At 41.6% G+C, this 26,476-nt stretch overlaps 2 protein-coding genes and 1 long non-coding RNA gene across 3 annotated transcripts; 2 read left to right on the top strand and 1 right to left on the bottom strand.

The window, feature by feature from the left end:
- Positions 1-3,451: 3,451 nt before the first annotated feature.
- LOC109185625 (OBERON-like protein) lies at positions 3,452-8,582 on the bottom strand. Its single transcript, XM_019335583.1, has 3 exons — positions 8,400-8,582; positions 6,588-7,747; positions 3,452-4,181 (listed from the first exon to the last, which is right to left on the bottom strand). Exons 2-3 carry the CDS (start codon positions 7,726-7,728, stop codon positions 3,613-3,615), a joined length of 1,710 nt encoding a protein of 569 aa, XP_019191128.1. The 5' UTR covers positions 7,729-7,747; positions 8,400-8,582; the 3' UTR covers positions 3,452-3,612.
- Positions 4,568-5,332, top strand: LOC109185626. Its single transcript, XR_002055001.1, has 2 exons — positions 4,568-4,671; positions 4,799-5,332. It is a non-coding gene; the product is annotated as an uncharacterized LOC109185626 (long non-coding RNA).
- A 15,330-nt stretch (positions 8,583-23,912) lies between the features above and the next one.
- Positions 23,913-24,950, top strand: LOC109185578 (protein FAR1-RELATED SEQUENCE 5-like). Its single transcript, XM_019335518.1, has one exon. The coding sequence runs from the start codon at positions 23,913-23,915 to the stop codon at positions 24,948-24,950; it is 1,038 nt and encodes a 345-aa protein (XP_019191063.1).
- Positions 24,951-26,476: the final 1,526 nt, after the last annotated feature.

Raw genomic sequence — 26,476 nt, 5'->3', positions numbered from 1 at the left:
GGGGGACTATACACACTTTCATTACCTAGTTCGTCTCCGTCAGCGTTTATTTCCGCTCGTGCCTCGGCTTCCACTTGGCACAATCGTCTAGGTCATCCTCATAACCGTGTTCTTAGCCATATACTTCGTTCTTGTTTGGTTAGTGGGTCTCGTGATAATATTCGTTGTCATAATTCTTTATGCAATGCGTGTCAATTAGGTAAATCTGCCCGTTTTCCCCTCCCCCGTGTTGCTTCCTCTAGTTCTCAAGTCCTAGATCTTATTTACACAGACATTTGGGGTCCTGCGCCCACTTTATCTACTTCTGGCTTCCGTTATTTTGTGATCTTTGTGGATGACTATTCCCGTTATACATGGTTCTTTCCTATGAAATTAAAGTCTGATCTTTATGTCATCTTTGATAAATTTCGTACTCTTGTTGAACGGTCCTTTAATTGAAAAATAAAGGCCATTCAGTCTGATTTAGGTGCTGAGTACAAAAAGTTGCATTCTTTGTTTGTTTAATTAGGAATTCAACATAGACAATCATGTGCCTATACACATGAACAGAATGGTCGTGTTGAACGAAAACATCGTCACATTGTTGAAACTGGTCTGGCTCTTCTAGCTCATGCCTCTGTTCCTTTGAAATTTTGGGATTTTGCCTTTGAGACTGCTGTCTATTTAATTAACAGAATGCCATCTTCTGTATTAAATAACTCAAGTCCTCATCTCCTGTTACATAAATCCCCTCCTTCCTATCTTTTTCTTCGTGTATTTGGGTGTTTATGCTACCCTCATCTTCGACCATATAATCGTCATAAGATGTCATACAGGTCTTCTCCATGTGTCTTCCTAGGTTATCCTGAGTCCTTTAGGGGGTACAGATGCATGAACTTACATACTAATAAGATTTACACATGCAGGCATGTCATATTTGATGAAAAAGTTTCCCCCTTTGCTACTAAAACTTCTTTGCAGGATCTATCTACTCCGTTTTCTGGACCTTGGGCGGAATCTGTTCTCAGTCACAGCACACCTATTCCTGCCGTGTCCAATGATGAGCTGCCAGAACCGCCGCTACCTGCTTCATTCGAACCAGCCGTGGTTCCTGGACAGGCTGCCTCGTCGGGTGATCCTGTGGAACCTGTTGCTCGCCGGCGAGGCCATCCACGTGGGCGGTCCATCAGGCCCAATGTCCGTACTCACTCTATGGTCACTCGCAGCAACGCAGATGCTCCTCTTTTTGCTCTAGCAGCTCAAGTGCATCCCACGGAACCCACATGTTACTCTCAAGCTGTCAAATATCCTGAGTGGCGTGAAGCCATGGACCAAGAATTCAATGCTCTCCTGCATAACCACACATGGTCTCTAGTTCCACCCACTGCAGGTATGAATATTATTGGCTGTAAATGGGTGTTTCGTACGAAGAGAAAGGCTGATGGTGCTATTGAAAGGCATAAAGTCAGGCTGGTTGCGAAAGGTTTTAATCAGGTTCCAGGTCAGGACTTCTTCGACACTTTTAGTCCAGTGGTAAAGCCTACGACTGTAAGACTCCTTCTATCTCTAGCTTTATCATCTGGGTGGTCTATCAAACAGCTAGATGTTCATAATGCTTTTCTGAATGGTAATCTGGCTGAAACAGTTTATATGAAGCAACCCCCTGGTTATATTGATGCTAACTTCCCGAATCATGTTTGTTTGTTAAAAAGATCTCTGTATGGGTTAAAACAAGCTCCCAGAGCTTGTTTTAATCGACTACATACGTTCTTACTATCGGTTGGCTTTCAAGCATCCAAGACAGATGTCTCTCTGTTCTATTACTCTAAAGACTCTGCTTTGGTTTATCTATTGGTGTACGTGGATGACATTCTTGTAATGGGAAGTGATCAAGGTATTATGTCTCAGCTCTTGTCCAAACTGTCTGCTACATTCAAAATCAGAGATCTTGGTGAACCAAATTTTTTTCTGGGTATTGAAACAGTTAAGAGTGACAATGGGATTATTTTATCTCAACAACGGTATATGAATGATATTTTAAAACGGGCTGGAATGTCTGAATGCAAACCCCTTTCTACACCTATCTCTGTCTCGAAAACTGTCCCCTTCAATTCAGATCTATATGATGATCCCACACAGTACATGAGTCTAGCTGGAGCACTGCAATATCTCACTGTCACACGACCTGACCTATCCTTTGCAGTTAATCAGTTATGCCAGCATATGCATGCCCCCACCATATCACACTGGGAGCAGCTCAAACGGGTACTCAGGTATGTTAAGGGAACAATTGATCATGGTTTACGCATACGACGGTGCTCATCTAGAGACATTCATGCTTTCTCTGATTCTGATTGGGCTGGTTGTCCTGATGATCGAAAATCCACGAGTGGTTTTGCTGTTTTCTTGGGGAGTAATCTTATATCATGGGTTTGCAAGAAACAGAGAACTGTTGCCAGGTCATCCACTGAGGCTGAATACAAAGCTCTTGCAGATGTTTGTGCTGAGGTTCTATGGATTATGTCATTATTGCGTGAGATACAGATTCCGGGTATTTCCATTCCAAAATTATGGTGTGATAATCTAGGAGCTACATATATGATGTCAATCCAATCTTTCATGCGCGCACCAAGCATGTGGAGATTGATTATCGTTTTGTTCGTGATCGAGTAGCTTCGGGCGATATCCAAGTCAACTTCATCTCCACAAAGGATCAACTTGCTGATATCTTCACCAAAGCTCTGCCTGGACCTAGATTTTCTTCCTTAAGGGACAAGCTACAGGTTACTAGTATACACTGTGCTTGAGGGGAAGTATTAAGACTCTATGTATATGAGTCTGTTTAGAACTTCTTATCCTTGTCACACTGTGACTCTCTACTTCTTATCATTGTCACATTGTGACTCTCTATTCTATATATTCACATCATCTGATCTCATTGTAATCAAGTTCAGAAAATATAATACAATCAGTTCTCATCATCTGCACACATATTTCTTCAAATTAAGTTTTTGCTCTCTTAAACCTGCAATCAAAATGTGGAATAATCAACTAGAAGGCCAGAAATCTGTCTTGAGAAGTATGTGGAAAAGTTGAAGATGAATTTTTTTGGCCCTCTTGTTAATTATCTCACATTTTGATTGCAAATTTAGGAGAACGAAAACCTAATTTAAAGAAATATGTGCGCAAACGGTAGAATGGAATCACAGATTGCTTTAAATTGGAGTGAAAAACTTATATTTCCAATTTTACCCTTCATTTTAACGCCAACTAACATCGCTAACGGAGGACCATTTTAGCTTTAAATTCAAAAGTTAGAGAACCACTTTAGAGAAATTAAAAGTCAAGAGACCAATTTAAAAAAAGATCATAGTCGGAAGACCATTTTGAGAATTAAGTCGATATTTTAATATACATTCCTTCCTGATCAGGAAACACCAGCCTTTCTGATCCACTAATGTAACTATTCATTCAACAAAAGGTTTTCAATGGCATAATGACAATAAAGTTAACTCCGAACAATGAGTAAACAGTGAAACAAGGAGTATTACATTAGGAAACCTAACAAATACAAGAGAGAGAGAGATAAGAAAGCAGGTCATTTGATTGGTTCTCTTTCATTGACACAACATTTTACATGTTCTTAAGCAAATCTTGAATCTTAGAGTACATCATCACCTGGGAAGGGTCACTACTTCCCCCAGCTCCACTATGCGAACCCCTCGAGCTTTCCTGAAGCTTGATTTTCTCGAACAAATACTGCTTCTCGGCTTCAGCCTCGCTCAATCTTTGCTTCAGATACCTGCTAGCATAGTCCTCTTCGGACTTCTCGGTCTTGGCAAGTGCGATCCTCTGTAACCTCTCAGCTTCTCGTCTCGCCTCGCTGGCCTTCAGGTCGAACATTTCAGCCTCTGCCTGTTTAAGCCTTACGATGCTTTCGAGCTCATCAATCTGTTGCTTCTTCCTCTGCCTATCCATCTTCAGTGCAGCCACTTCCCGGGCTTTATCCTTGAGCTCCTGATCACATGCTTCAAAAGCCAGACGAGCTTTCTTTACCATCCGCATCTTCTCCTCGGCTACCATTTCCATTTTTCTAATGGCTTCCTGTACAACGTCAGCAATCCTCGTGAACGCTTCCTGTGGAGCTATCAAACGCCCTACCTCATCTCCTTCTTGACTCTTAGACGCATCCACCTCAAGCTCTGTAGTAAAAGCTCAGAAGTTAGATATGTACGCAAAACAAATTACAGTATATTAAAATACAACATCCAAGTACATCCATCTGCACTCTTGTCATAATTTGCTAGGTAAAGTGCTTAAGGTGTCTCAACCTTTTTTTTTTTTGGGGTGACGAGAGAAACCCGCAGCCACTACCCGAAGGTCTGCACAGGGTAAACCCCGCCATGTGACCCTAGCCGACAAAGGACCACAAGAAGGTAAAGTGCTCAAGGTGTCTCAACCTTTTTTTTTTTTTGGGTGACGAGAGAAACCCGCAGCCACTACCTAGGGGTCTGCACAAGGTAAACCCCGCCTTGTGACCCTAGCCGACAAAGGACCACAAGGAGGTAAAGTGCTTAAGGTGTCTCAACCTTTTTTTTTTTGGGTGACGAGAGAAACCAGCAGCCACTACCCGAGGGTCTGTACAGGGTAAACCCCGCCTTGTGACCCTAGCCGACAAAAGACCACAAGGAGGTAAAGTGCTTAAGGTGTCTCAACCTTTTTTTTTTTGGGTGACGAGAGAAACCAGCAGCCACTACCCGAGGGTCTGCACAGGGTAAACCCCGCCTTGTGACCCTAGCCGACAAAAGACCACAAGGAGGTAAACCAACCTAGGTTGCCCATAGGCCATAGCTAACCAACTATCTCAACCTTTTGAGATCAAGCTTCTAAATATCAAGCAACATCAATTTAGTACAAAAAGTAAAAGTAACAAGTATTTTAGATCAACTTGAGAAGGCAAACATTAATGATGGTTGCTGTCAGTTCCTATACCTACCATGAACAGGAACCCCATCAACAGTAAAGTTACAGCATAATCTCCATGGAAAGTTATTAAGCATAAAACGAAAGAAAAGTGGAAACATTCAGCAGAGCATTAAGGTCATGTTTTCTAGCACTTGTCTCGGCTTATATTGAAACAATTGAAAATATGAGGAACTTGTGGAACATAATAAATCAGATAAAACTTATAAGATAAAAGGAGTTGCGCAAAAAAGAACATGGCATATCAAAGAAATGCATCACAGGAGGTTTGGGGGTTCAGCGTGTAAATTAATAGTAAGTTAATAAACCCTTTTCCTATGCAATAAACTTGAGTTCGTCCATCACCCCAACCCACCACCAGATGTACCCACAAAAAAAAAAAAAAAAAAAAAAAAAAAAAAAAAAAAAACAGAATTACATCAGATGTACCCCAAAAAAAAAGAAAGAAGTACATCAAATAAGATGTGTTTCAGATGTAAGTAACTACGTATAGTCATCCCTTCAATTAAGAACTTCAACAATCAGATAGGCAAACCTTGTAATGCTAAAAACTAGGTACAATTAGACTGCTGTGCTTATGGTAAATGATAATGACGGTTTGTTAAAGTTTTAATTACCAGTTCTTTTAGTCATTCCAGCTCCTTTGGCAGAAGGGTATTGACAGTTATTAAACATAGTACTCAATCAGGCTAACCTGGGGACTACAGATATTTAGATTTACCGTGTTATAGCTTGAATGCTATGCTGCTATCCAATCAGTAACAAATCAACAAAATAGGACACACAAGCTCAATGAATAGTCACCAGGAATCACAAGGCATATGTTAACATTAGTAGGAAGCCACCAAAGATTTAAAACAAAGAGCTTAAAAAGTAATTGCCTCTTGGTAACATTAGTTGATTTGTAAAAATGGAGGGAGATCTCTTTTCTCACAACCCCAGAATAGTTGAAATTCTGATAACACATAGTTAAAGAGTTAATACCTCCAATGGTCCTCCGAGTATTAGTGATTTACTAGCTGTTGTCATCCGAGTTCTAAATGACCTCCAATGGTCCTCCATGTTTTAAAAAATAACCACCCGTGGTCCTTTTAGGACGTCTCGTGATCATTTTAAACTCGGGGTTTTTTAAGAATTAGGACCACGGGTGGTTATTTTTTAAAACATGGAGGACCATTGGAGGTCATTTAAAACTCTGATGACCACAGCTGATAAATCGCTAATACTCAGAGGACCATTGGAAGTATTAACTCCATAGTTAAATTATATGTACAGTCCATAAAACTAAAATGTAATTTCCTTTAGTAACTTTTGTTCTCAGTATCCCAGTGCATTACCCATCATGTTATTAAAGTATATATAGAACCAAACATGAGTTACAGTATTATTGAGGCATGTGTAGAAGAAAAATTCTAACTTTAGAACAAGCAAAGCAAATATACAAGCTGAGCAGTTCCTGTAGAGCGCTCAAACCAAAGCAAGTGTATCACATCCAATATACTTTTATCTATCAACCAAATTCAACTCAATTATAGTCATTTAAAAAAAAAAAAATCTGGAAAAATATTTCAAGTATGACATAACTAGAGAGAGAAAGATAATGTAATCTTTTGAGTTGTGCTTACCTTGAAAAAATGACAAAATAACTTTACATGCCATAGGTTCAGCAGCACCACTTTTCAGCTTATCTATAAGTTCCTCACACTTCCAAAATAATTTCAGGCCTCTAGGATCCTCACTTCCACGGAATATTCTACTAACATAATCAAATTCCCTTATAAAAGCTTCCCTATCCCAGTTTGGTGCACAGTGCAGGAAAACATCTCTCACCCAACCTAATAATTCAGATGTCCTGTTGCAGGCTCGGCACCTGAAAATCATTTCAGCGGAGCCACTCCCACTTTTCACAGAGGGGCCCATTCCAATCAGCCTATTGTGAATAGCACAATCGGTATGAGTCCAATGGGAACATAGATCACAACCAATCCATCGGCATGTGTTTACCTCAAAATCAAACTTGTTACAGATAACACACATGCAAAGATTGCAGAAACCATTCTTCTTGGAGCAAACTTCACAAGTACAGTCCTCTGCTGGAAGGACACTTCCACAAGCTATGTTTCTACATCTCTTGTACAAGAAAATATCAATTAGAGAAGCTTGCGAGAGGCTGACACTTGGATGTAGAAATGCCTGAATGCCAGTCTTAATAGCTACTAGGATTTCTAGCTGGGCTCTGTGAGCCATAATCAATGTTTTATCTGTCAAATCACCCCTATTCTGAACTAGTTTCTGTAAAAATAGGAATTCATCTCTATGCTGAGAACCACCCAATCCTTCAAGAAGAGCGCGGAGTTCAAATTTGAACTTCTCTAGATACTCATCTGGGAGATGTTGCATTCTATCTGCTATTACATCCACCCGTTCTCGGGCAACATCTTGAAGAGACATCTTATCTGAGCTTGATATATGGCGGACAACAGAATTTTCAGCGAAGCCATTCTCTTTCTCTTTCTCCTTGTCCATTTTCTTCCCAACCAAAGCATCAGGTGTGGGCCACGTTTCACGAGAGCTAGCACTTTCAGAGGGGGATTCACGAACCTGATCAGAATTTGAGCCGCGTTCTTGAAGGTTAGGAGACCCACAAGCATCAGATGAGACTAAGGATAAATTAGTTTGTAACCCACCAGGCCGAGGTTGTTGGCGAGGTGGCAGCATTTTTGGAGAAGCTTGGTGATTAAAATGAGACCCAGAAGACATTCCCATTTAGTTAATGTCCAGTACAACCTTGAAAGCAAAAACAAGAAAAGCACTCTATCAATCTATTATGTTTTCCCCACTTCTCATGCTTATGAAAATATTTGAATAAGCAATCTATAGTCATCAAATTGTAAAGTAATAAACACAAAAAAGAATTGTTAGTACATATTAAGTAGGTAACATCACCCCTGACCCAGAAAGCTTCCCCAAGTATTTCATCTATCTAACATAAAACCTACAAATATTTTCTTATTTTTGAATCTCTACTAGTTGCAAAATAAACAACTGACTTTTAACTCAATAATCTATGGAAATCAGTGTTTCAGTTTAAACTAAGCAAATAGAGAGTCTGGTATCTGAACAGCTTGTATGAACATATTGACAGCACCTGACTACTCTGTTCTTCAATATCTTATAGACAAACATCAAACAAAAGAAAATTAAGCTAAAAAAAGTTATAATTAGCAATCAAGAAAAGATCCAACAAGGCACCTGCAAAGAAGAATCTAAAATGCACTGCCATGACTAAATTATTATCAGATCAAACAAAATTAACAAACCCAGAAATGAAATAAACGAGGCAAATCAAAGCTAACAGGAAAAAAAAAACATATAAAGACTGAAATACATAAGCAAAATAGGAAGATCTAGGGTTTATAAAAATCAGAATTTTACTCACCAGGAAAAAAAACTGTGTAAAACGAAGAAAATGAGCTCCTGAATATTCCAATTTCCTCGAAGCTAAACGGGAAAAAGGGAAAGGGGAAAAAAGAAAACCCTAGGTCGTCAGAAAGTATGAGGGTTTGTCCATTGATAATCTTGAAGTCGAAGTGTGACGATGAAGGATTCAATGTTTGACGGTTTTAACTTTAAAACGTCTAATTTTTAAGTCCATCAGTCACTGCAATTTCTATATTGGATTTTTACATTACATTTTATTACACTACTAATTTTACATGCGAATGGTTAATGTCCAATGTTTATATTTAAATAAATATTTGAAAGTATATCAATGCAAGATTATATAGGAAAAGTTTGTAAAACAGAAAATTGAATGTCGAATTTGTTTATTTAAATATGTAATTCAACAAAGTATATGAATGCAAGATAATATATGAAATTCATTATAATTGTCCCTAAAATAAATGTTTGCAACTTTGTAAAATTGATAGTCCAAATACTTGGTCTAAAATCGATAGTCTAAATAAATATTACTTTTAGTTTGACTTTTTCTAAGTATTCTTAATTTTCTTTGGAGTAACATTGTCATTGTCTTCATCTTTACTATGTGTCCTCTTTCTTTTTGTTAGTAGTGTGTTATTTGTAATTGGGTTATTGTTAATAGCATAGATGACAACGTCATGCAATGAGATTATGGTGTAGGAAGCTGTGAATTTTCCTTGTTGTGTATATGATTTGGATCTTAGTTGTACTATAAACTCTTAATCTTATAAGCGTTGTTGATATTTTGTAGTAGTAGCTTATTTCCCTACATGTTTCATGTGAAAGTATTGAATAAAATATTAATATTTATTATATTTGTATAAGGTTAATGAGTAGTATCTCTTGTTATATTTTCATAACTTATTTACTTGATAGTAACAACAATAACTCTGCAAATAGTTCGATTATTGATGATGCAATGTGTCTAATTTTATCACTAATTTCCACATCCATTTTGCACATGTTCATTTCAAGTTCATATGTTTAGAATTAGTAGGAATGAGTGTAATACTTGATTTTGTGTGTACGTGTGTGTGTTTTTAATTTATTTTTTTTTTTGAATTGATATTAACCTTCGAGTTAAACTGTTTTCAACTTTGTGCATAAGTTTTTTCATATTATTAAATAGTGACTACATCCTATATACCAAGTATTTTTGTTGTGAAGGTTGGTATGATGTTGATTTTGCCTGTAATCTAAGCAGATTGATCTAATATATGAAATGAATTGTAAATTTATATTAGTTCTAATATATTTAATAAATGCACAATAAGTATTTTACATACAGGATAAATGAATAAATCAATGGTGGCCTATTTTGAAATTTCTTCATTTTCTAGGTTTGCCAAATTGATTGTAGCATTGTTGTAGCCTCGACATCTCTTTCAGTGCATCAAGTGTGTTACGATGTTCTATTGCCCTACATTGACAGTTTTAATAATGAGTTTTAAAAGTAGCTATGTAAGATAATGATATAATTAACATTTACATATTATTATCAACATAAAAGCATATCAATCCTTTAGGTGTTCTGCTCGGGGTTCATTTGGTTCAACCATTATTGTTTGAATGAGTTATTGTTGATAAAGAAATTCCTAGTTTAAGGAATGAGATTAGATAAAGTAGTAAAAATTTGAACATTTTAAATATGATGTAGACCAAAGATATTACGAGCTAGTTTCACGCTTCAATTTGTTAGGTTATTTGAATACCCTATTTGTTAACAAATCCCCCAAATAGTTAATATGGTTGGTTTCAAACTTTTTTTTATTAAAATTTTCATGGTATTAATAAAATACTTGGTCAATAAATATATAACATTATTTTGTATTATAACTTTGATATTTAATTAAATTACAAGATAGTGTAAAAAGAAGATAATGAACAATGTAATAAATATCGAGTTAATTTCACCGGAGGTCCCTTGTCTTTGGTGGCAATTCCAAATTTAGTCCCAGGCTTTCGTTTTTGCCATTTTAATCCCATACTATTGTTTTTTGGACACTTTTAGTCCTTCTCATGTTTTTTTTTCTATTTTTAGTAAGGGCATTTTTGTCTCTTCAAATTTTTCTTTTACTATTTTTCCGGTTTCAACCAGTTTAATTAGTTTAGGATCGGATTTTACTAAAAATTGGTTGAAAATTATGGTTACTAAAAATCAGAGGTTACCTAAAGTTCTAAATCATAGGTCCGAAACGGGGGCGGCGAGAGATGGGGCATCACCGTTGCGGTGGTTGGTGAGGCGATCTCTCATGTCTCCCCCGACTTAGGAGGTGGCCGGTTGAAGGCTGAGGACCCCGTTGGGGCCGTTCCCAGTTGCGACGAGCTGGGTGTCGCGGGAACCGTTGGTGTGACGAGAGTTCGATCTCGATCTTGCCATAGTAGCTGGTCGCGGTAGACCTCTGGATATAGAACACACTTGAGCTGGTACAGCAGCTCTCAACAAGAGCACCAATGATGGATTTAATTAACCCGGGGTGGACCTGAATCAATAAATCCGGATAAGAACGTAATGCGAATAACGAATAAATAATATAGAACGATGTTGTAAAGGCCGTGAGACCATATATTATATTAAAAGTCGTAGGAATTAGCTATTACAAAGATTCGGTAAGACAAAGTGTGTAGGATAGGAAGTAGATGTCCTAACAATGTGAGGTGTGGGTTTTTATATGCAACAAACCCCCCAACCGCTCCCCCTAAAGAGGGGGGCGGTTAGATCGCCCTTTGACCGGGGACCCGGTCTCGGGTAGTGCCGAGCTCCCCTACCTGAGCTCGCTATGGCCCGAGCTCGGGTAGGGTCGTGCCACCCGACTCGAGCCCCACGTCACTCGGCTCGGATCGGGACACCTCCAAGGTGCCGTGGGCCGGGTGCTTTCGGGTTCCAACGTGGTGCTCCGGGTCCGCGTTGCTACCCCAGATCGAATCGTAGGTATAATATATCGTCAATCATATTATATATATATTTGTGTGTGTGATTTAATTATTATAATCGTCATCTGGCAATGCACTGCTTTTTCCTCTCACCTCGTGCTCAAATTCTAGGAATTCCGATTGTGAATTATCCTAATTCCTGATTGTCATCCCTTCTTTCTGTTTTTTAATCACTTTCCATGCTCAAGTATTCCCAGCGTGTTTGTGATGAAATTAATTGACCCGGGGTAGACCCGAATCAATGAATCCGGATAAGAATGTGTACGAAATAAATAATATAACGCAGAGATGTCGTAAGGTCGCAGGGACCGTAGGTCGCGGGGACCGTATATTGTATTGATTATCGCTAATAAGCTATTACAAGACTTGATTAGGACAATAATGCTATAAGATAGTAATTCAGGAATATGTTGTGTAAGATAATGAGTAGGCCCTTTGTTAGGACAAGGAGGGAGCTTTTTATACCAGCTCAACCCCCAACCGCACCCCTAGAACCGGGGGTGGTTAGATCGGCCCGCTTTGACCGCGTCCCCTCCGGGACTGGGTCCAAAGTGGGGCGACTCGGCATGGCCGAGCTGGGCATATGCCGATCTCAGGCTAGCCGAGGCCACCATGGACCGGCTCGGCTCGGCAGTAGCCGAGTCCATGGTGACGAGCTCGGTACACCGTGGCCGGGCTCGGCCCATGGCCGAGTTGCTTTGGGCCAACCCGGCCACGGCCCAAGGGGTTGGGCCGAGGCGCCTCGGATCCGTCTCTCCGGGTCGGTTCATTCCGGGTCCAATATATCCATCACGAGTCCCCCACTCTCTTCGTTGTGATAAGTCGACAACGATATAGAGTAGACACATTGCGAGCCGACTCTCACACGATTGCCCCGAGCTGATAATTAGTCGACCTCCTGTGACCGAGCTCACCATGATCGAGGCACCTTGGGCCGAGCACGAGGCCCCGCCACTATGCCCCGGGTCTATTCCATACTTCCTTGTTCCGCTTTCCCGGGTCAGTTTGCTCCAATCGTAATATATCCATCATGAGCGAGACTTCTTCTCTTCCGTCTTCCTCTTTGGCCGACTTTCGCAATCGGGACTTCTTCTCTTCCGCAAGAACACTAACAAGTCTTGGACTCCCTGGCATCGTGTATGAGACTTTGATTTCTGAGTTCACTTTTGGGCGAGCTCATGAGGTAGTCGTCCTCCTCTTGGGTGAGCTCATGAGGTAGCCCCTCTTGGGCCGAGGTGCCTTGTGTCGAGGCGTCTTGGGCCGAGGTTCGTTAATGAAGGAGAGTAAACACGAGTCGCACTCCATGGATCCGAGCCCCACACGGCCGACCCCAACGCGACCGACCCCAACGTGACCGACCCCAACGCGACCGACCCCAACGTGGCCGACCCCAAAGTGACCGACCCCAACGTGACCGACCCCAAAGTGGCCGACCCCAACGTGACCGAACCCAACGTGGCCGACCCCAACGTGCGACCCCAACATGACCGACCCCAACGTGGCCGACCCCAACGTGGCCGACCCCAACGTAGCCGACCCCAACCTCAAGGATTAGGCTTGATAGCGGCTTAATTAGCGTCATCCCTTCTTTATCATATGGGTTCCGTCTTCCGCTCCACCACTTTGTACTTTTCTTAACATGCCTCTCCCCCGGAAGTAGGCACATTTGTGTTTCTCCTCCGGGAGGTGGGCACATTTTATGTCTACCCTCCGGGAGGTGGGCACATTTTATGACTTCCCTCCAGGAGGTGGGCATATTTTATGTCTCCCCTTCGGGAGGTGGGCATATCTTATGGCCCCCTCCGGGAGGTTTGTCCTTTTGTACCTTGCTTCGATAAGCCTGCTTCCCCTCTCGGAGGTGGGCAAATTTCATGTCTCCCCTCCGGGAGGTACTTCCTTTTGTCTTTGCTTTGTTAAACATGTTCCCCTCCCGGAGGTGGGCACCTTTTATGTCTCTCCTCCGGGAGATACTTCCTTTTGTCTTTGCTTTGTTAAACATGTTCCCCCTCCCGGAGGTGGACACCTTTTATGTCTCCCCTCGGGGAGATACTTCCTTTTGTCTTTGCTTCGTTAAACATGCTTCCCCTCCCGGAGGTGGGCACATCTTATGTTTCCCCTATGGGAGGTAGGCACATTGTATTGACTTGGCGTTTTGAATGGACAATCAGCTCTCCCTTATTGATTTTATTTTTTTTTTAGCACAATGCCTTATGTTAACCGCTTGAGCCTAATCCCCCATGGACTAAGCCGCAGGACTCCTCCGCCGGGGTTGGTACGCGAGGTCGGACCTCGTGCTCCCTTAGGGTGCATTAGCCGCTTGAGCCTAGTCCTACCGGACTAAGCCACCGGGCTCTCCCGTCGGGGTTGGTACGCGAGGTCGGACCTCGTGCCCCCTTAGGGTGCGCTACCCGCATGAGCTAAGTCCTGCCGGACTAAGCCATCGGACTCCTCCGCCGGGGTTGGTACGCGAGGTTCGACCTCATGCCCCCTTAGAGTACGTTAGCCGCTTGAGCCTAGTCCTACCAGACTAAGCCATCGGGCTCTTCCGTCGGAGTTGGTACGCGAGGTCGGACCTCGTACCCCCTTAGGGTGCGCTACCCGCATGAGCTAAGTCCTGCCGGACTAAGCCATCGGACTATCCCGTCGGGGTTGGTACGCGAGGTCGGACCTCGTGTCCCCTTGGGGTGCGCAAGCCGCTTGGGCCGAGTCCTGCCGGACTAAGCCACCGAGCTCTTCCGTCGGGGTTGGTACGCGAGGTCGGACCTCGTGCCCCCTTAGGGTACGCTACTCGCATGAGCCAAGTCCTGACGGACTAAGCCATCGGACTCTCCTGTCGGGGTTGGTACGCGAGGTCGGACCTCGTGCCCCCTTAGGGTGCGGTAGCCGCTTGGGCCGAGTCCTGCTGGACTAAGCCACTGAGCTCTTCCGTCGGGGTTGGTACATGAGGTCGGACCTCGTGCCCCCTTAGGGTATGTTACCCGCATGAGCCAAGTCCTGCCGGACTTAGCCATCGGGCTCTCCCGTCGGGGTCGGTACGCGAGGTCGGACCTCGTCCCCCTTAGGGTACGCTTGGGGAGGTCGGGTGAGTACTCGATTCTTACAACATCGTTGGAGGGACTTGAAACATCGTTGGAGGGGACGCTCCACCTCTTAAAACGTTGTAGGATGAGACGTCCCACCTCTTGGAACATCATTGGAGAGGATGGACCACCTCTTGCCACATTTTTGGAGGGGACGTTCCACCTCTTAAAACATCGTTGGAGGAGACGTTCTACCTCTTGAAACATCATTAGAGAGGACGGACGACCTCTTGAAACATCATTGGAGAGGACGGATCACCTCTTGCAACATCTTTGGAGGGGATGCTCCACCTCTTAAAACATCATTAGAGGGGACGGACCCCCCGATGGACCGGGCGGGTCCCTTTGTGGACCTCCTCTATGAATGACACCTAAAGTAGCAAGGTGTCATTAGAGGACTTCTTGTAGTGTATATCACGGGGGGCTATGTAGGTTCTCCCCACCGGCTTGGCTTCGACCTTGTCAAGGGGCAAGCAACCCATAACATGTTCTTCCGTTAAGTAGTGAGTGGGGCGTCCCCTATGTACTACCGTTAGGTAAATGCCAAGGTCGGGGGCGGCACGCACGACTGCAACCATGGGTTGATAAGAACATATGTCAATATTTGAGCTCCTGGGGTTCGGGGGAGCCGGGTGCTCGACCTATCACGCCCCCTTGGGAGGGGCGGGGTAAATATAGGCACCCCTCGAGAGACGTCGGGGCCAAACAAGAGGGCTCGGACACCTCTTTGGAGCCCCTCAACGGGGTGGGTCAACAATGTGGTAGCTTGTTGGGGCGCGACCATCCCCTCTAGGAGCTCGTTCATTCGCTTACGGAGCTGCTCAACCTCGTCACGATTGGTGCTTGGAGCTCGACCATTTGTTTCCCGACCTCTCATCTAGGGAGGCCTACTCGCGTAGCGGCGGAGCTCGGGGCCCGCGGCTTGGCGACCTTCGGGGACATGATTCCTCTGCTTGTAGTGCGTTAGGTGTTGGCCTTGGGCCCAACCTATCACGGGTAGACACGCGTTTTCCCAGCCTCGCCAAGGCGGGCCTAACATGGGTCGACCTCCCTCTATCGCCCTCTCGATGGCAATCTTGGCGGATGTCACCCCCTCCCCGCGTGTCCGATGGTCGGGGTGAGTTAACATCCTCTTCGATTTGAGTGTTGAGTGCCCGGGGTAGCCGGGTGCTTGGACCAGTGTGCCCCCTTGAGGGAGGTGGAGGCGGGGTCGGCGTCTTTCGTGTGGCTTCTAGACCGTCGTGCGCACCTCCTCGGGGACCCTCTGTGAGGGGAGCCAAAGTCGTGGAGGATTGCCAAAGGGTAACCGCCCCCTCCTGTAGCGAGGCGAGATTTGGAGGAGGGGCGATGGAAGCTGGCACCCCACCGCTGCGATGGTTGGTGAGGTGATCTCTCAAGTCCCCGACCTGGTGGAGGCGGCCGACTGGAGGCTGGGGGCCCCGTTGGGGCCGTTCTCGGTTGCGGCGAGCTGGGTGCCACGGGAACCGTTGGTGTGGTCGAGAGTTGGATCTCGACCTTGTCATGTTAACTGGTCGCGGTGGACCACTGAATACAGAACACGCTTGAGCTGGTACAGCAGCTCTCAACAAGAGCACCAATGATGGAATTAATTGACCCGGGGTAGACCCGAATCAATGAATCCGGATAAGAATGTGTATGAAATAAATAATATAACGCAGAGATGTCGTAAGGTCGCAGGGACCGTATATTGTATTGATTATCGCTAATAAGCTATTACAAGACTTGATTAGGACAATAATGTTATAAGATAGTAATTCAGGAATATGTTGTGTAAGATAATGAGCAGGCCCTTTGTTAGGACAAGGAGGGAGCTTTTTATACCAGCTCAACCCCCAACCGCACCCCTAGAACCGGGGGTGGTTAGATCGGCCCACTTTGACCGCGTCCCCTCCGGGACCGGGTCCAAAGCGGGGCGACTCGGCATGGCCGAGCTGGCCATGTGCCGAGCTCGGGCTAGCCGAGTCTACCATGGACCGGCTCGGCTCGACAGTAGCCGGGTCCATGGTGACGAGCTCGGGTGTCCCGAGCTCGTCCGTGGCCGGGCTCGGCCCATGGCCGAGTTGCTTTGGGCCGACCCGGCCACGGCCCAAGGGGTTGGGCCGAGGCGCCTCGGGTACGTCTCCCCGGGTCCTTCGTTCCGGATCCAATATATTTGCATGCAGCTAGCCCAAAGAATTTCCATATACATGCGTACCTCACTACCTCCAATTCAAAATGGTAATTTAAATTTGCCTCCTTTGTATGTCCAAATTTTCGTGTAATGCATGGTGAGGAATTGAGGATTGTGTCTACTCCATCATTAATATCCTTGGCTATATATATATATATATATATATATATATATATATATATATATATATATATATATATATATATATATATATATATATATATAGGGTTGAGTTCAAATGAGGACAACAATATATAGAGGACTGTGAGGACAAATAATGGGCACACAACAAATCAATATCAGGCACACAATTTAATACATAATGGCACACAGGAATACATGTAAACATCAGGATTCGAACCCAGGCTCTATTAATTAACAAATCTATGCGTGCGATATACAAACTGTGGCACACGACTTCATTCGGTCATGCACACGATATACATGCTAATGGCACACAATACATTTGTCCTCACAGTCCTCTATAATATACTTGTCCTCATTTGAACTCAAGTCTATATATATATATATATATATATATATATATATATATATATATATATATATATATATATATATATATATATATATATATATATATTAACCATTTTGAGATAATTGTTGGGTCTTCCTAATCATTCATTGACATTAACGGTCGATACAGCTAGTATGTTATTGTGGAACATAGAGCACTCTCTTGGTCTTTGCAACGGGACGCGGCTCATTATCACAAGATTGACATATCAAATTGTCGAGTCAAGAATAATTACTAGGACACATGAAGGAACCAAAGTTCTTATCCCCAAAATGTCTCTTACTCCTTCTGATACGAGATTGCCCTTCAAGTTTCAGCGTAAACAATTCCAGTTACGTTGATACTTGCATATGCCATGACTATCAACAAAAGCCAAGGCCAAATATTAACTCACGTTGGGTTATTGCTAAAAAAATTGGTCTTTATTCACGAACAATTGTTCGTAGCTTTCTCCCGAGTCACTCATCCTGATGACCTGAAGGTGTTAGCTCTAGACGAGGATGGACAAGATTGTGTTGCGACTACCAATGTCGTCTACAAAGAGATTTTCAATAATGCGTAAATACAATCGATGATATTATGTTTTTTTTTTTTTCTCAAAATGACAAAATTGATATATATTTAGACAAAAATATATCCTCTATACAAATGAATTAGGATAGCAATTGATTATTATAACTAAGTTGCTAGAGAACGAGCACATTTGCTCAATTTATAAAAATCCTAAACAATGATATATAAAATCTCTAAAGTTATAACACCACATGCGTACATGTACACATTAGCTATTAATTTGAGCAATTATTTGCTCAAATTCAATCAATGATAACATCAACAAAAATAAACCATTCAAACCATATTTTCAATTGCACTATATAATATTTGATGTTATAATTTAAATATAAGACTTTTTTTTTTAATATTATTATCTTGTAATAATTTATTTAATTCACAAACAGATAAATAAATATAGAAATTATTATTATTCCATGTGTTATGAAGTGTCATATTTATAATATAATTAATATTAATATATTTTAATAAGAAATCATAGATTAAATATGTAATACTCGTTTTGTCTCTATCATTGGATTGACGAAATTTGAACATCCCCGAATGATTTTAAATTTTTAATGGAAACAAAGAAGACGAGGTTGACCGGCTTTTTGGGTAAAGTAGTAGATGGCAATCTGGTCACGTCAGCTCAACGTTTTTAAATTCTTCTTTAGCATGTGAGTTTGACTTTGTGACTTCGCTAGATTTCAAATTTTATACCCTCCAACTTTCCGCAAATTATGCTCCGTTTCTTGATAATTTTTAATTACTAAATTTTATAATATCTTTGAAGATGATAAAGAAAAGGCACAAGTGTTAAATAGACCCATCTACTATATGTAAGTGTTCAATTTACTCCTTCATCTAAAATAAAATGTAATTAGACACATAACTTCTTAAAATTGTTTAATTAGCATTTTTCTCAGGTTTCTCTCAGGTTGCCTGTCAACATAGATGACATGGAATTATTTTTTTTTCAAAATAGTTACATGGAAATTATTATGGTTGACTTTTAAAACAAAGCAAAACAAATCTGTTCATCTGTTCATTCTTCAGACTTCTCAAAATACATAGTTCCGTTTGTCTTCTCCGGCGAACTGGGTCTTTTCCGGTGAGTTTGTTCCACTTTTTCTCTTCCCTTGCTTGGCTCTTCTTTCCCTTAAATGAAATCAATAGGTGCTGTAGACATGCTTCCCACCATTCATGGCAGTGATGAGTGTGGAAGGTTGGAGCTCTCCGTTTGCACTCATCACATTGCAGATGTCGGCTTCCTTAAGGCAGTGGCCGAGCTTCTCGCCCACTCTGGACGCGATCTTGGAGTCCCACAAGTTATGGGACCTGGGGAAGCGGTTCAGCTTGGCTCTGTACTCAGCTGCAAATTCTTGCTCAGACGATGAAGCCATCGCAATAATGGACGTCGTCTGCGGGTGAGTCACTTGGGTTGTGATTTTCCGACAGGATACGACTAGTTGGAGGAGGTGGTGGCTCGCGGTGGCCATCTTCATCACTCTTGCAAATGTGATTGATTGAGAGAGAGTGAGTGAGTTTGGGGTTTGGGGAAATTTTGGGTTTTTTTTTTTATTTTTTTTTTAAAGCAAAATGTTAGTTTTTTTTTTCCACATATTATGAAATAATAACATATTTAATTAATTTTTCATGCCACATCATCTTAACCTGTTGCCAAGTCATCACATTAAGCAGAAAACCTGAGAAAAATGTTAATTGAACAATTTTAAGAAGTTAATGTGTTTAATTACATTTTATTTTAGATGAAGGGGTAAATTAAACACTTGCAAATAGTAGATGGGCATATTTGACAGTTGTGCCTAAAGAAAACTTACCGTTACTGAAACAAGGATATTTCTGTAATACCTCAGTTATTTGAGTATATTTTATTAAAAATATTATTATTTTAAAGTAAACTATTTTGCTTTATAAAAATTATTTTAAATAAATTATTTTTATTATATGATCCATAATTATTTTATTTTATATTATATTATCTAAACATATTTTGATAATTATTATTAAATCTTGTATGTACACAATTATTTGTTACGAAAAAAAATAAGAATAAGAATACCAAGACCCCATTATTGTAGACTAATTAAATATTATGGATACCCGCATGGGCAGCTCAACTGGTCATAGAGGTGAAACTTTAGAAGAATGACTAGGGATTGAGTCTCACCAGTGGCAGTGTGGGAGCAACCTCTCAAAGTGAGGGGGGTTCCTGCGGGGTTCCTTATGTGCAGTGAGCACCAGTCAGTTGCGTTACCATGATTTACATCCTCTCCAATGCTCTATCGGGTCTGTGGTTCATGTTCAGTTGCGCTACCATGATTTACATCCTCTCAAATGCTCTATCGGGTCTGTGGTTCATGTTCAGTTGCAATCCTCTCAAATGCTCTATCGGGTCTGTGGTTCATGTTCAGTTGCGTTACCATGATTTACATCCTCTCAAATGCTCTATCGGGTCGGGGTGAGCCTCCACTCCATTAATTATCAGCACATCTTTTCTCAATTATTTGGCTGACAGCTACTCCATTAATCCTTATCCCTCACCCAAATTTTGTTTACAATCTTCCATTATTTGAAACCCATTTCCTTTTGTCTGATCTCCCAATATCTCATTATTTCTCTCTCTATTTTTTTTTTAAACAAAATAACTAATTCATTAATCATACAATGAAAAGTTTACAATAAAATCAATGGAATGATAAAATATTCTTACAATCAGACATTGAAACAAATTTTCAATGCTACACGAAACTTGAATCTCTTGATTTCAACTGCGTGTATATACAAAGCCTCTTCTTGGGCATTTTTCAGCTCACACCATTATTCTTCCTTTATCACATCTTTTCTTCTTCCTACCTCTCCCGTCTCCCACTCACGCCAACCCCAACAACTATCATCTTCCATTTACAATCTCCACGATCGTACATCATATCAGGTGGTTGACGAACTGGCATCAGCGGTGAAGCTCGTCGACAGCAATGGTGAGGTTGACGATTATTTCCGATGGAGCAGCAACCATTGATGGCAGCAACAGACGACGAAGCTTGGATGAGGAGGATAATGATGGTTTTTCCCGGCGATCATCGACAGTAGATCGACAGATATGGTTGTGGGTGGTGGTTAGTGGTGTGGTTCGAAGTGGTGATGGCGGAACTTTCCGGCAGCGTCCGCGAAGTTGTGGATGGTGGTGGTGACCGGCGGTGTAGTTAAGGAGTGGACGACGTTGGCGGTGGACGGCTTTTGGCCTCTCTAGCGAACAGTAGGTGAAGATCCACTACGGCAGGTAATGGAAGAAGATGATGATGTTTCAGCCATAATCTTTGTCAATAACAATAATAACAACAATAATATATATATATATATATATATATATATATATATATATATATATATATATATATATATATATATATATATATATATATACTTGAGTTCAAATGAGGACAAGTATATTATAGAGGACTGTGAGGACAGATGTAGTGTGTGCCATTAGCCTGTATGTCGTGTGCATGGCCGAATGAAGTTGTGTGCCACAGTTTGTATGTCGCGCATAGATTTGTTAATTATAGAGCCTGGGTTCGAAACCTGATGTTTACATGTATTCCTGTGTGCCATTATGTGTTAAATTTTGTGCCTGATATTGATTTGTTGTGTGCCCATTATTTGTCCTCACAGTCCTCTATATATTGTTGTCCTAATTTGAACTCAACCCAATAAATATATATATATATATATATATATATATATATATATATATATATATATATATATATATATATATATATATATGGTAGCATTCACATGCAAACACCATTAAAATACAAACCTGTGGACAAATATGAGCCATTAGATTAGATTTGATTAATGGTTCGGATAGAATATGGAAAAAGTGACGCCAGGGTAAGATTGCATATGAAAAGGGCAATTCAGACAAAATAGATTGAATCCTAATAAAAATAAAAACACGATTTTGATAAATTAAAGAAGTTTAATTCGACTATAACTAGATATCCTACAACAAATACGGCACTCCCAGTCCGACGCCAACCACCACCCCAACGCAAATCACCGTGCTGAGAAGAGAGACCGGCGCCGCCGCGACAACAACTGAAGGAGGCGACCATGGAGAACACGCACACAACATTCCCAGGTAAGCATCGAAATACGATTATGGGTGCCGTAGAACACAACGTGCTTAGTTATTGAAAAGTATGTGCATAACTGTATTTATGAATCAAAAGCTATTATTGTGTGAAATATATAAAAATCTATTGAGGAAACTAAGTGCAAATAACAGTAATGGGAAACCCTACACAAGCACAGGAGATGAAAGCTGTGATCTGGCCAGGGGGGAAGAGATTAGAGAACCAAGCATAAAGTCAGATAGTCACATGCACACATAGCAGACCACATTAGTTGCACACAGAAACATAAGCTTGGGTAGATAAATAGGTGTAGAGACATGCATGAGGAAATTTTGACACCAACATATGGTTGTAGGAAAGACAGTGAAATAATTAAACATTCATTAGACAATTAGAAAATACACTGCTTACGTTTTTATACGCGTGCACACGAAAATGGTGAGTCGGGCACACAACAGAACCCACAAAAAAAGTAATGGGAAAAACACACACACACAGTACCGCAGTATTAGAGCCATGGACACAGAGAGAGTCTAACATGCACGTATTTTATACCCCAAATTCAGACACAATTACGCACTGCAGCACATCATTCATTATTGGACGAAACTGAAATACGTATTCGTTGTATTGAATAGGTGAAGACCAATGTGCACACAATGTAATGGAATGTGAAATGGAAATACACAAAGATGGTTTGAAATACTGGACACCGCCCACAGCAAAAGAGAAAACACCGTTCGAAGGACAGCGATTCGAAACAGTTGAAAACGGAATTGATTTCTACGAGGAATATGCTAAGGAAGCCGGATTTGATGTTAGGCATGGAACAAAGCGTAGAAATTGATTCGGGCAAGTGTCAATAAAATACATGATGTGCTCACGGGAGGGTTACAAGGCCGAACGGAAGGAACCCAATAATAGCTCAAAAGAAAAACAGAAACGGGGGAGAGTGTCCAACAGGATAGGCTGTAAGGCACGTATGGTAATAACAAAGTGTGACAAAGGGGGATATAAAGTACATGCAATCCAGCTGCGACATACCCACTATTTATGCTCAGATGCGGCCAAATCTTTTTTAAAGATAAATATGCAACTTGACATCAACCACAAAACCTTCTTGGCGCATTGTGCAAAGACAAACATCGGCCCCACAAAAGCTTTCAGACTGTTCAAAGAGATGGTGGGCAGTTTTACAGATGTAGGAGCAACATGCATTGACTTCTGCAATTTCAGACGTGACCTATTGGCCTACATAGCTGAGGTCGACGCCCAAATGGTGATAGAAGACATGTTCAAAAGAAAAGATGACAACCCGGACTTCTATTTCGATTTCGACATAGACGAAGAAGCTCAATTAACAAGATTATTCTGGGCAGACGCAGAATGCCGGAGGAATTATGCATATTATGGCGATGTCATGTCATTTAACGCCACTTACAGTACAAACAGGTATAACTCGTATGAGGTTTAAAATATTCTGACCGGCCACTGTGCATGGGCTGTACAAACGGTGTGCGCGCTGGATAAAAAAATAAACGTGCGGGACGTGGAAAATCAGCGTCGTAGCAGCGTGCTATATACTAGTCTTCAGATTACAAGAAGTGTGCTTAATACTAATTACAATCGTGCTTACATTGCAGGTACAAGTTAGTGTTCGTCCCTTTCACAGGGCTGGATAACCACAAAGATGCATAACATTTGGGGCAGGGTTGATTGCGAAAGAAGATGTAGAGTCATATGAGTGGCTAGTCATGAAGTTCAATACTGCAGTGGAATACACCCCAAGATGTACTACAACTGACCAAGATCCATCACTAGAAATAGTAGTACCACAAATTATGCCAACAAGGCACAGATTCTGTACGTGGCACATCATGGCAAAAGTTGGGGAAAAGGTAGGGGTTGCATTGTGGCACAACGCAGACTTCAAAAAGGAACTGAATAACACTGTATGGGATGACACATTAACAGTAGATGAATTTGAGAGGAGATGAACAACACTAATGAAGGACTACAATCTTGAAGAACACCGGTGGTTTGCCCAACTCTACGAGGCGCGTGCATCGTGGATACCTGCATACTTCAGCGACATACTAATGGGAGGTCTGCTAAGGACCACATCACTGTCAGAATCAGAAAACAACTACTTTGGTAAATTTACAAACCACCACTGCAGCTTGGTAGAATTCATGGCACAATACAATAGTGCCATTAGAGAACAGAGGCATAGACAATCAAAACTCAACGCAGAAAATGAAGGTTCGTACCCTGAAACTAAAACCCCTTTGAGTATTGAGAAGCACGCTGCTAGAGTTTACACCGTAAACATATTCTATGAATTCCAACAAGAGGTATGGGATGCCAGTTTCAAATGTCACATCATCGACAAAAATACCCTAGGTGATATATGGACTTATCAAGTTGAAGAAACAAGTGGAAAATTTTTTGAAGTAATAGAAATCCCAAGAACGGAGCAAATAGAGTGTGCATGCAAGAACTTCAACCGTGTCGGCATACTATGCAAGCATGTGCTGCAAGTGATGAAGACAAGATGGTATGAAACAATCCCCCAAATGTATATTGTCTCACGATGGACACGAGACGCATGTGCACAGCCATTATACGATGTCCCATGGGCAAAAAGAACAAAAATTCCCAAAGCAACTAAAACAACAAAAGTTGCAAATCAACTATGGAATGAATTCTACAACTGCATGGGATTAGTGAATGGTTGGCCAGACAAGATGGACAAAATGTTGGCAACATTGCAACAACTCAAGAAAGACCTAGAAAACGAGAGGCAACAAACACAAGAGGGTGCCAACAACGAATCTGTGTTTGAAAGACTAGTAGGATCAAGCAGACCGAGCGACATACAAATAAAACCACCCAAAGTTGCAAAGAACAAAGGGAGTGGGAAGAAGCTCAAAAGGAACAGAGAGAAAGCCACCACGAACAACCAAAAGAAAAAAGAGAGAACATGCAATATATGCGATCTCCCCAAGCACAACAGTCGCACCTGTCTGGTTAAACTTGCATAAGCCGAAGTTTGCAAGAGTTCAATTCAACAACCCATGAAATAATGTCATTATGTTTACATTTACGAACCGAATTTACTTACTTATATGAAGCAAACATTTTTATTAGTACCACCACTGCATTACAGCAAAATTGAAATAACTACGGCACACACTGTGCAACATTTGGATGCGCGCACAGAGGTAAATACATATGCGCACAAAGATCCATAAGCCAACACAGACCGCATGGACGCACACGAGTGTTTAAAAAAAAAAAACCATCGCCGACAAAAAGAAGTAGGACGCGCACACAAACAAAATTGAAAAAACTAACGACACACACAATGCAAGATTTGTATGCGCGCACAGAGCAAAATATATATGCGCACAAAGAACCATCAGCCAACAGACACCGCATGGACTCACAATAGAGTTTTTTTTTTTTTTAAACAAAAAAAAAAAAAACCACCGCGCACACAAATAAGGACAACGCGCACACATGCATTTGGGATGGCGTACAGAACCAATTACGCACACATGTAGGTACACCGCGCACACATGCCACCTTTGACCCGTGACCAATTGAGGCGAACACAAGAGCACCGGACCCAGCCCACCAAACCGGTGAGTAAAAAATATGCGCACACATAACCAAACGTACTAGCACTCGTGGGAAGGCAAACCCAGCGCAAATACACCGAGCCAACAAGGAGAAACGGGACCGTGCACACACCATTGTACAACTGCGCACACCAGGGGGAACATTAAACTGATAAATATACTCACCACGGCAGAAATGCAAAGACAGCGATAGAAAACCAAGAAATATGTGCAACACAACAATAACTAAACATACCAAAAAAAACATAGGAATAGAAAAACGCTGAAAGCATAATACGACTAAGCCATTCACGAATTAAAACTAACAACAAAAAGCGTGCGCCCAACTCAAGTTGCAACAAAAACCAGCATGAGCACAGTATGCAGTCAAAGTGTGCGCACTACATGCACCACCAAAAAACACAACATAAGAAAAGAAAAATATGCCACTAAGTGGAAGGGGGTGGAACTGATATCGATTGGTAAGCGCGAGAGAGGTTGTCTTCCCTCATCACATTACACTTCGAAGTGACCAGCTCATTCATGTACTGTAAACGTAACTTGCGCAGCACCGTACAGTCACCCTTAACCAAGCCACAATCCCAATCACGAACCCGTTGGCCAACAAAAGTCACCATGTGCCGCATTAAAAAAAATCCCACAATCGATCTTATTCTTCGAATCACGCCATCCCATTTGAAAATGCTTGGATTCAACACCGGCACAAACTGTTGCCCTCGAAGGAGAAATAACTTCAAAAAACTCAAATAGGATCGCCTTCTACAATTAGAAAACACAAAGCAGAAATAAGAAAATATGGAAACTAGAGCCATGGATAAAAGACCAAAAAGATACAAAATCTTTAAAAAAAAAAAAAAAGGAATTGGAAGCAATGGACAGAACACTAACCAACACAACCACCATACTTGTCGGCCTTCGCAACGGGA

Source organism: Ipomoea nil, unplaced genomic scaffold, assembly GCF_001879475.1.
Source record: "Ipomoea nil cultivar Tokyo-kokei standard unplaced genomic scaffold, Asagao_1.1 scaffold1334, whole genome shotgun sequence".
Taxonomy (NCBI): Eukaryota; Viridiplantae; Streptophyta; class Magnoliopsida; order Solanales; family Convolvulaceae; genus Ipomoea; species Ipomoea nil.
The sequence above is the reverse complement of the archived record's forward strand: the minus strand, read 5'-3'. Positions and strand labels throughout refer to the sequence as shown.